The sequence below is a fragment of the Argiope bruennichi genome, chromosome 11, assembly GCF_947563725.1.
Source record: "Argiope bruennichi chromosome 11, qqArgBrue1.1, whole genome shotgun sequence".
Classification (NCBI taxonomy): domain Eukaryota; kingdom Metazoa; phylum Arthropoda; class Arachnida; order Araneae; family Araneidae; genus Argiope; species Argiope bruennichi.
The window spans coordinates 67,612,843-67,625,018 of NC_079161.1; the positions used below are offsets into that span (position 1 = coordinate 67,612,843).

At 29.9% G+C, this 12,176-nt stretch overlaps 1 protein-coding gene across 5 annotated transcripts in view; it reads right to left on the bottom strand.

The window, feature by feature from the left end:
* Window positions 1-12,176, bottom strand: part of LOC129957168 (peripheral plasma membrane protein CASK-like) — a 666,946-nt gene that overhangs the window by 48,094 nt on the left and 606,676 nt on the right. For all 5 annotated transcript variants that reach the window (XM_056069352.1, XM_056069351.1, XM_056069349.1 and 2 more), the window contains one exon: window positions 457-535. In XM_056069352.1, the coding sequence (XP_055925327.1) occupies window positions 457-535 (79 nt within the window). The remainder of the gene's footprint in view (window positions 1-456; window positions 536-12,176) is intronic.

Below are 12,176 nucleotides of genomic sequence, written 5' to 3' on the forward strand. Positions count from 1 at the left end.
TAAATTACTTATTCTCCAGTTCAAGAACTGCAGAACATATTGAGAAATTTCTATATCAAATTTGAGCAAAAAATATGCATTGGATTTCAATTAATAAACTTCTTCGTAAGAACATTCTATCAAAGATTAGAATTCAGAAAAATTTCTAAACATGCAAAATAGCTTTAAAGCGTAAATGCAATTATAAAAATCAGTATAACTTCAGCATAAATAGGCGTAGAAATAAAATTCTAACAGTTTCATTAAGAAACTTATTCAAACATTAAGAATCGCAAATAAAAATAACCATAATTTCACTGAAAAAAATCGACTTTTCAATATAATCATCTACCTTAAACCGAATAATCGGATCAAATGAAAATGATCCACGTCATCAAATAAGTGATGAAAGGATGAAAACGATAAAGAATTGAAAGTATGCTTTGATGGAATAAGAAAGAATGAAAGGAGTCATACCTTGCCGATGAATCATTCCTCCGTGCATGATTCTGGCCACGATGCACCGGCCTTCCTCGTCCACTTTCAAAGTGATTCCCTGGAAAAAAAGAAACATGCTGATGAATCATCATCGGGTATACATTCAATAGGTTCAATGAGAACATTTAAAAAAATAGGAAGAATGCTGGGGGGAAAATGGGAAGAAATCTTAAGAAACATAGAGGAAATTTTAGGGAGAAAAAGAGTAAATTTTAGGAAAAAATATGAATATATCAAAAAAATTAAAATGAAATCTACGATCGCAAATTTCAAGTTATCATGTGAGAACATTATTATCTTTTACGTCATTATTTGTCTTCATTCATTTAAGTCATTAACCAGTTTAAACCGGTTTGAAACAATCGCGAGACTTCTGTATCGGTCTCCATCCCCCCCCCTCTCTCTGTATATATAATGATAATTTTTTTAAACTTTAGTTTTCAATTTTTCTAGCTGGCAAACAAAATTTTGGAGCTCGACCGATTTTGAGATGAAATAACAGCTATGATGTCATAGTTCTACATTAGCCTTTTAAAAACGCATCCGCTGTCAAAGAAGCATACGTAATAATAACGAAATACTGGTAAAAGCAGGTCAAGCTTTAAAAAATGCACCTATTTTCAAAGAAGCATACATAATAATAATGCAATACTGGTAAAAGCAGATAAAAAATAGATGCGATTAAAAGATGATGATGAAAATTGCTATTTATGCTTTATTCATGCGAGTTCACAAATTGTACAGACTAACTCTATGGCAAAGGATACCGACGTGCTCTGATTGGTCGATTTCTTTCACACAGACTTTCTATGCTGTAGCTGTTACAACCCTGTTTGGTTTCTACGTATTTTTTTTGTCTGTCATTTTTCAAAATGGTGGAATTAAATCTTCCAGAGAAATACAATTATAAAATAATTCAGATTGATGAGAATAGAGCTATTTTTCGTATTTCAGATCTTGTAAATAAAGAATTAGCACAGGTAGCAATTTTTCTGTGAAGTATTATTAAAATAAGACTTGGAAATTAAGCTTTTATTTTACGGGAAATGATCGGCCAATTTTTTAAATAAATTTTTACGTTAAAATCATTACCATAAAATATTTATATGCAAATATACTATATTTATTAAGATATTTAGACGACATTAAACGGAATAGAAATCATTATAATTCTTATTGAATATTCATGCAAAATAAAATAAGGAGATATTTATTTATTAATTTCGTATTCAAATTATTACCATAAGATGTCTATCTGCAAATGTGCTATATTTGTTAAGATATTTAGATTCATATAGTTATTAACAATCTAATTATTAATCTTGATATTTGTTATTAACTTAATATTAAGATTTATAAATATATAAATAGTTAATACATTTCTTTTGAATACTTATTTCTTGCATTTCTATAACACATACCATTACACAATGAATCCATTTTAGGAATGGATTCAAGAATATCAACAAAGATCGAAAACAGTTTGGCACAGTTTTGCAAGGTTTGAGCCAAATAAGCGATAACTACACTATTATGAGTGCCAAGCATTGCCAAAAAGATGCCAAGGCATAGACCAATCAGAGCACGTCGGTATCCTTTACCATAGAGTTAGTCTGTGCAATTTGCGAACTCGCTTTATTCATTGCCTGCGCAATTACGAGCTTAATCAAAACAACGTCATGTTCTCACATGATAATAAAAAACAGTAATGAATCAATGAAAATGATTTTGGAATAGTTCTATAGAGTAATTACTTCGGGTATTCAACTCCCTACTTTTTTGTACGTTGAGACAATAAAGAACCGTCTTCTTTCAAATTATATCTTCCCAATCCACGTTTTTGCGTTTAGCTTCGTTAAACAGTGGGGAGAATCGGGTATGCATTTTGAATTTCTTCTCATTGATCGCTTGGGACCAACATTTGTAAATTTTATTTAAATCCATTAAAAACAAATTCGATCGAGTTATTAAAATTCTACTCGATTTATTAAAAACCGGGTATTTACATATTGAGATCGCGTATCGAATTTCATAAATGTTGAAATCACATAATTAAATTTCATATTTGCATTTTTGAATTATTATATCTACATACACATGGATCAAGTGAGTCATGGATCAAAATACCGAATGGATCAGGTGCAAAATCTAAATTAGATCCATAATTTGGGAGTAAATCGCATCTATATACATAAAACGATAATGTACGTGGCACAGAAATCGCTGTTATTACTTTATGTCGAATGGCAACATCCAAATTCAACAAACCATTAAATGAATTTCAGATTGATTCATTGAATGTTTTTAAAGATACGTTTAATTCAATTTTTCGGTTATATAATGCATGGAGCAGCAAACTATTATTAGAAATATTCTAGAAAGGGTTGTGTGCATCACCAAAAGTCCATTCAGTCGAATGAAAGAAGATATAAAAGAAATCAAGAAATAGGTTTCAAACAGAAAGTTTAATCGCTTAACCGTTGCCAGGCGGGTACTTGCTGTTTTTCTTATGGAAGTATATTTTCTTATCTTACAAAAAGTAATCATTGTATTATCATAAGGTTTAAAAAATACCGTTTTGATAATATTTATTTCATTTCTATGGGATGATTTCCCTTAAATTTAATGACTTTTTAAATCATTTGGCACATTATCTGAAACAATGTTTTTAAATAAGAAGACAGAATTCAAATTCATCTTTGAAATATTCAATTGGATGTTTTTACCAATCACTAACTCCATCGCAGGATTTTCATTTCCGTTTTTATTTTATAATGTATACACTTTTTAATACGCAATAAACTGATTTAAGTGAATTCATGTTTTCCAATCGCATCAAATAATAAGGTGAAACTTTTTTGAAAAAAACTTTTATAATTAATCATTAAATAGCCTAAAAATTCAATAATCTGGTCAACAAGTTGGTCGCCAAAAGCGTCTAGTATCAAATATTTCATCCATCTAGCTCGATAATTTTTAAATTATCCAGTTCACGTATCCAGAAACAGACAAGCCGACAACAAATTGATGGATTAGTCCAAAATTGGATGCAGATTCATAATTTTAGGGATATTCAAATGAGAAATTTCATTTATCTAGTTTCTTGCGTTGTTAATAATCGTGTTTACATACACACGGACGCACAGACGAGAGAATATTCGAACTAGCATCTAATTCAAGTCAATTAAGTATCAAATAATTTAATTCATTGCATATTTCATAAAGTTGAAAAAAGATTTAATATAAATAAATTTAATTAAAATCAGATTTAAAAACACACTTTTAATATTATATTAAACATCTGATGTTTTTTTTATTTCATTTATTTTCATTATTTTCTAATTTTTAAATGTCAAGATATATTGTTTCCTAATTCACTACAAGATGGCGCCACGAGTATGAGATTAAAATTTATTTTCATTTATCAATTAGCTGGTATTTAACATCTTGTTCCAATAGCGTATTTAACATCAAGAATACTTTAGGCATACTGAGAAGAGAGTTAAAAAAATGTGCGATATTTTATTTTTATAAATGTGAAACAAATTAAATTTCCTGATGTTTGCCATTAATTTTATTACAAAAATATCACGTTCCTTTAAGATTAAAAATTTATTTGTTTACAGCATGATAAATAATGATAATAAATAAAATAAAAATTGTTTATATAATAAATCGTTTGCATAAAAGTAAAAAATATTTTTTTTTTTTTTTCCCCCCTCCTTTAAATATAATAATCAGAAATAATAGCTTACCCACTAATGCGACAGTTTTTTTTTATTTTCCTTCTCATTTTTTTTCTTTTTTTTTTCTAGTTTAAACAGACTTAGCAGTGTTTTGATGTAATTATAAATACATAAAGCGTACATTACAACTATATTCCGAAATAAACAACGGTTATATTAATGACGGCGCAAGCTGCAGTGCTTTTCCCCAAAAGTATCATAAACAAAGTGTTATGAAAAAGCGATGAAAAATTAAGTTAATGGTCCTTACCAAACAAAATTATAAGTGCTATTATCTAGAAAAGACAGAAAAAAAATGACAATTCTAAATAAAACTGAGATTAATTCTTCTGGAATAATAATAAAAAACATGGATCAGTAACATAAACACGCCAAATTATGCTTCTTGTGATATATGTTGATGTTAGTTAAAAATAACATAATATTTTTAGATGGCATTTTTATTATCAATAAATGGTACGATTCTCTAAAGAGTTGATAGTTTAATCTGTAGTTACAAAATTTGGCACATAATTACTTCATTTGAAAGAGAGCTACTCTTTAAGAAAGAATCTTTAAAATATTTTATATTAAATTAAAATTTAAAATGATTTTTAAAGTTTTCCCTCAGTAACTTTAGAGTATACTATGGAACAAAAATCGTTTTTGCACATTTTAAAATAAAAAAAATTTTTTTTTTGGATGATACTAACTTTATTTCTGTAATATTTTTTTAAAAAATTTAATAAGTTATAAAAATTACTTTTAAGCACTATTTTATAAGAATGAGTTTTTTTTTATATATTCGCGTTTAATATAAAAATAAGAATATAAAAAATTAATGTAAATAATAGGTTTCATGTAACTCAAAATATTGGATATTGGATATTGCGGTTTAATATTAAGTGATTAATTCAGTTTATTATTAATCAATGAATCACTAATTTAATTTTTTTATTATTAATTGATTGCTTCAATTTATTTCAAAACAATGTGGGTACCAAGCAGGCATTTTTTCTGTAAAATTCACGTTGTAAAAGTCATTTCTCCTAGAATGCAATGGCTGATGCAATCAAACCAGAATGAAGACAAGACAATTAAAACGAGCTTAAAACATTATGTTAAAATATTGAAGGTTGAAGTTTTGGATCTGCATTGTTTTTCTTTTTTTACTTTCTGGAATAAGAATAATGGTGTAATAACAGATAGAAAGTACTGTAAACGTGTTAAAAAAAAAAAAAAAAAAAAAAAAAAAAAAAATCGGACATCGTTTTAAAGAAACACCCAGCTTCTGATTTCTCTGAGTCAAAAATGCATGTTTTTAGAATTATGTCTGTCCATCAGTGAACATAATTCACAGACGTTTTGAGCTAGATGGATGAAATTTATGATGAAACGAACTTATGATTTTAATCAATCTCAAGGCTGTTGATATCTATGAGTCCAAAATGTACATTTTTATAATCAGGCCTGCGTGTGAATATAATAATACAAAGACGCTTTGAGCTAGATGGATGAAATTTGGTTTACGATGTTTATATTAAAATTGTTTTTTTTTTACCAAATTTTGAACGAAATATTTTCACAAGAAGTTTGCCTGTCTGGCTGTCCCAGTGAAAGTGAACACGATAATGACGAAATGTAAAAAGCCAGATGGGTAAAATTTGGTATACAGTTCACAGCATCTAAAATACAGATACGAATCAAATCCGATTACGAGTGATTATCTCCCGATTTGCTCATTCCATGTGAGCATGTAAACGCAGTAACTAAAATAAAAAACACAGCGAACAAAATAAATGAAATTTGCTATTTGATTATGTTACTAAAATTATAGTTCTGTGCTTGATTTTAATTTTAATCGATCGAAAATTAAAGTATCCCAAAATGCTTACTTAAATTTTTTCTTCCGTGATCTTCTATATTCTAATATACTAAGACGAATAAAAAGCCCATGTGTTGAATTTTGACAATAAAAATATAAGCACTCAAGGCATTCATGACTTTCCAGAAGATTCCTGATTTTTATGCGGCAGAGAAGGCAAATCACACCTTTATTAAAGAGTGAGTGAGAACGATTTAGAGAGACCTACTGATTACCATCAGCAGAAGTATAGAAACTTCTTATAGAGATATACCTCTATATCATTGTGGCGATCATAAATAATTGCGATCTGTATAATTGTGACGATCATAAATAATGGCGATCTATATAATTGTGATGATCATAAATAGTTCCGATCCATATCATTGTGGCGATCATAAATAATGGCGATCTAGAAAAAGTAGAATAAGCAAAAATAGGATAAACAAAATAATTGAATCCAGAATGAATCATGCGTAAAATCGACGATTTGAAATAAATCCAAACATTTATTAAAAATACATCGCACGAAGGAAATAAAATACTTGTATGATAAAAAACAAATAGAAACGTGCTTCATCGATTTTCATCAATGAGACAAGTTCTGTATTTAACTGCATAATATGATGAGTTTAATAATATTAGCGTCCCGTTTTAAAGAAACACTTGTATCTTGGAACAAACGTAATTTTGAACCACCGTTAGACGACGAGGAGGACGACTTGGCCTATCTTGGCACGAACGTAATTTTGAAAAACCTTCAGATGACGGGGATGGGGCTTGAATTGGCACCCCCTCCTTCTCCAAACATCCTAGCCTCATCAACGAAAGGAGATTTGATTTTGATAGATTTAGCGTGCCCCAGACTCGCTTACAAGGCAGATCTTCGATGGAATCGAGTCTTGGATTTGAGAACCTCCGATATCGAAGACCGGCAACCTTATCATCAGGACATCGCCACTCACTCTTAATGTAATGAAGGAAATCGAGTATGCAATTTGGATGTATTCCATATTAGAAATCTGTATGCCTAAAGCATATACAAAATTTCATTTATCTAACCCTTAGTGCTTTTGAGTCATCGTGCTCACAGATGCACAACAGATAAATATATAAGCGAATTTTTGACGAATGCGGTTATAAATTTTAGACAGATTTATAATTTGATACATAGACAACATATAGAAAATCTTTTCTCTCACTTGTAACTATTTTGAATCATCGGTTTTGGAACGTAGATGTATGGACAGAATAAAGAATTTTTTTTATTTATAGACGCTGCCCAATGTTTGAAATATATTTGCATTTTTTATACAAATCCACACACGCTACATTACAAACTAACTTACCACATTTCATTTACCTAGTTCGTCTTGATTTTTTAATTATAGTTGGCTTGAGTATGTGATCGTAGACAGATAGACAGATGTACTGACTGATTCCAGACACTAAAACGGTTACAGTCTGCTCTGCTAACTATACTATCGACGACTAATCGTGTTAACACAGTGGCAGACCAACATAGAGACAGACGGAGCGACAGACAAATTAATAAGCAAACAGATGTTTCAAATTTGTTATGTAAAATATTTTACGATTATTATAAATTCTCTTTGTACATTTTGGGAAAAAGAAATAAAAAAAAAATACAGTTAAAAAAGTAAAATAAGAGTTGTTTTTTTTTACTTGTAATTAAATCTCATATCATAAGTCCCCCATCCACCAAAGTTTCTACCTCATTAGATTCGAAGTTATTTTTCTACTAAAAGAAAGACGACGCTCTTAAAATAAACAGCTATATGACAGCTTTATTTTTTCAAGCAAAGACAGAACAGAGCTTTAAAAAATCACTGTCAATGTGTGTTTGCACCTTTTGCTTATTAATTTTAAAAAATAGTGGATTGTTGGAGACAAGTAAGAAGTTTTTTTTTTTAAGTCTAAAAAATGTGAGATTCCTTTCTTTTTAAGATAAAAAAAAAATTGAAGAAAGCACTTTAAACCAAATGAAAAAAAAAAAAAAAAATTGTGGTCTGACTTTTGGAAATAGTACGAACTTCTTTATAAAAAAAGAAGAGGGAAATTTCGAATTTCTATAGTTCAAAACATTGTTAAATGATAAGTTTTAGGATTGATTCATCTGCCTTTATAAATAATTATAATTTGAAATTATATATTTTTGATACTTTAAAAAGACACTTATTAATAGTAATAATAACGAGCTCATAAAAATTTTTAAATACCGTCGCAACATTTGCAAGAATAAAATCAGTAACTGAAACAATGAAAAAAATCTTGTTATAAAGCAGGCCTTACAGACCTTTATGTTTCTACTGTAAAACATGAAGAAATGAAATGCCACACAAAACTGGCAAAATTGGTACATTTGTTGAGGTTGGGGGCTGTGCCAAAATTGCGATATCTCTATAAAGGAAGGGTGAATAGAGGGTTGGCGATCATTAATGACGATTCCAAATAAAAAAAAAAAAAATACATATATGCAGTAGCATTTAGTCCGGGGGAGGGGGACGGTTCCTTGGCTTATATGATTATCGAAAATATTTAGATATTGAATTTCAGACGCAGCCGTCGTCAGTTGATTGGTTTGTGGACTGTCTATTCCTATACATATATCTGAATGCGATACGTAAAACAACAGGAGTGATCTCTCTGAGACACTTTCGCATTTTCTTTAATAACTGTTTTATTATCCCTTTCCCACATAAAATTCTGTATCTTAGGCAAAGACATGAATGCCACAAGTGCTCAGATTTTACATACATACATAAAAAGACAAAGTATTGTAATCGTCAAAAAATTTTGCTCTCAGTATCCTTTCAGACCTACTCCAAAAAACACATTTTAAAAATTATGTCTATTTGTCTATGAACGTCAGTCACATAATCAAAAACATTTTGAGCCATACGGATAAAATTTGGTATTCGGTGTTTACATCAAATATGTAGATTTGATGTAAATCAATTCAGGAGAATTATCTTTTCCGACTGTCAAAGTGGAAATAAATATGAAAATTATAAATGCAAGGAGTAAATAGATGAAATTTGATACACAGGTTTATCATTTAAAATGCTTTGATACGTATCAAATTTTGAATCGAATCTGTCAAAATGCTGATCATTCATTGGTCTATACTTCCTGAAACAAGCAAACTCTATATTTCGAAAACGCAGTGACTTAAATAAATGGGATTTGGTATATGACCTTATGACTAGGTTCAAGGTCAAATTTTGGTTGCATTAGGTCTAAAAAGTGTCCAAAATGAAAATTTGATTTTTCTGCAAAAACACAATGACATAAATATATCAAATTTGGTATCAAATTTTGTGACTACAAGTGTTGACTTGTCTCAAATTGATTTCATTCGGTCCAAAATGTGTCCAAAATAAAAATTTTATTTTTCTGCAAAAACACAATGACATGAATATATCAAATTTGGTATCAAATTTTGTGACTACAAGTGCTGACTTGTCTCAAATTGGTTTCACTCGGTCCAAAAAGTGTCCAAAATGAAAATTTGATTTTTCTGCAAAAACACAATGACATAAATATATCAAATTTGGTATGAAATTTTGTGACTTCAAGTGCTGATTTGTCTCAAATTGGTTTCATTCGGTCCAAAAAGTGTCCAAAATAAAAATTTGATTTTTCTGCAAAACCACAATGACATGAATATATCAAATTTGGTATCAAATTTTGTGACTACAAGGACTGATTTGTCTCAAATTGATTTCATTCGGTCCAAAAAGTGTCCAAAATAAAAATTTTATTTTTCTGCAAAAACACAATGACATGAATATATCAAATTTGGTATCAAATTTTGTGACTACAAGGACTGATTTGTCTCAAATTGATTTCATTCGGTCCAAAAAGTGTCCAAAATAAAAATTTTATTTTTCTGCAAAAACACAATGACATGAATATATCAAATTTGGTATCAAATTTTGTGACTACAAGTGCTGACTTGTCTCAAATTGGTTTCACTCGGTCCAAAAAGTGTCCAAAATGAAAATTTGATTTTTCTGCAAAAACACAATGACATAAATATATCAAATTTGGTATGAAATTTTGTGACTTCAAGTGCTGATTTGTCTCAAATTGGTTTCATTCGGTCCAAAAAGTGTCCAAAATAAAAATTAGATTTTTCTGCAAAACCACAATGACATAAATATACCAAATTTGGTATCAAATTTTGTGACTACAAGTGCTACTTGCCTCAAATTGGCTTCATTCGATTGAAAAAAACACATCTAAAACATAAATTCTATTTTCGGATACTATTAACCACATGCTAGGGATTAATCGCAAAAATACTCTCCAAGGATCATACAATAAATTCAGTAAAAATACTAAATTCACCCCAAAAGTTAATAATTCGTAACTATATACGCAATGCAAGGTGTTTTCTGGCATGACAAGTTTATCAGAGAGTATGCTAGAAAGTTTTCAGGAAACCACTTCCACTGGTTGGATAAGCGACTGGCAGATATGATTTAAACATTATTCCTTTTCAAAGCATAGAATAAACCTTAACTAAAAAAATTATAATAGAGGAAGGTAAAATAAATGCAAATTATACGTAAAACGAAAGAAAATGTCTGAAAACCTCGAATTTACTTTGTAGTTTCAACAAGGAAATAAAACCTTCTTGCTTGAAAAACAAATGAAGGAATCTTTTTGAGCTATTAATCAGATTGCACGCGAATTCCGCTCTCCAAAATTCGCCCCTAATTAGATTTCAAGTCATTTTCTGTTCGCTGACTAGAGTCCTTTCAGCCAACATCTATCCACGCGCGCTTTCGTTTGCTTTCCAGAGCAAAGTTAAATAAATCTGAAAAAAATAAATTTCTGTATCTATCTACGCATTTTGCTTGCTAATTAAAAAAAAAGTATATTGGTAAGGACAGGTGAAAGTGTGTTTTTTTATTGTTTACATACCTCTCCCTCGTTTTTAGAGGGGGAGGGGGGATGAAAAAAAAAGAATTTAAATCAGGGAGAATAATTATCTGCTGTTCAATATCGGTGTACCACTTTTGAACGAGAATCTAGTTTAATAATTATCTGCTGTTCAATATCGGTGTACCACTTTTGAACGAGAATCTAGTTTAATAATTATCTGCTGTTCAATATCGGTGAACCACTTTTGAACGAGAATCTGGTTTAATAATTATCTGCTGTTCAATATCGGTGTACCACTTTTGAACGAGAATCTTGTTTAATAATTATCTGCTGTTCAATATCGGTGTACCACTTTTGAACGAGAATCTAGTTTAATAATTATCTGCTGTTCAATATCGGTGTACCACTTTTGAACGAGAATGTAGTTTAATAATTATCTGCTGTTCAATATCGGTGTACCACTTTTGAACGAGAATCTTGTTTAATAATTATCTGCTGTTCAATATCGGTGTACCACTTTTGAACGAGAATCTAGTTTAATAATTATCTGCTGTTCAATATCGGTGTACCACTTTTGAACGAGAATCTTGTTTAATAATTATCTGCTGTTCAATATCGGTGTACCACTTTTGAACGAGAATCTAGTTTAATAATTATCTGCTGTTCAATATCGGTGTACCACTTTTGAACGAGAATCTGGTTTAATAATTATCTGCTGTTCAATATCGGTGTACCACTTTTGAACGAGAATCTTGTTTAATAATTATCTGCTGTTCAATATCGGTGTACCACTTTTGAACGAGAATCTAGTTTAATAATTATCTGCTGTTCAATATCGGTGTACCACTTTTGAACGAGAATCTTGTTTAATAATTATCTGCTGTTCAATATCGGTGTACCACTTTTGAACGAGAATCTAGTTTAATAATTATCTGCTGTTCAATATCGGTGTACCACTTTTGAACGAGAATCTAGTTTAATAATTATCTGCTGTTCAATATCGGTGTACCACTTTTGAACGAGAATCTTGTTTAATAATTATCTGCTGTTCAATATCGGTGTACCACTTTTGAACGAGAATCTAGTTTAATAATTATCTGCTGTTCAATATCGGTGTACCACTTTTGAACGAGAATCTAGTTTAATAATTATCTGCTGTTCAATATCGGTGTACCACTTTTGAACGAGAATCTAGT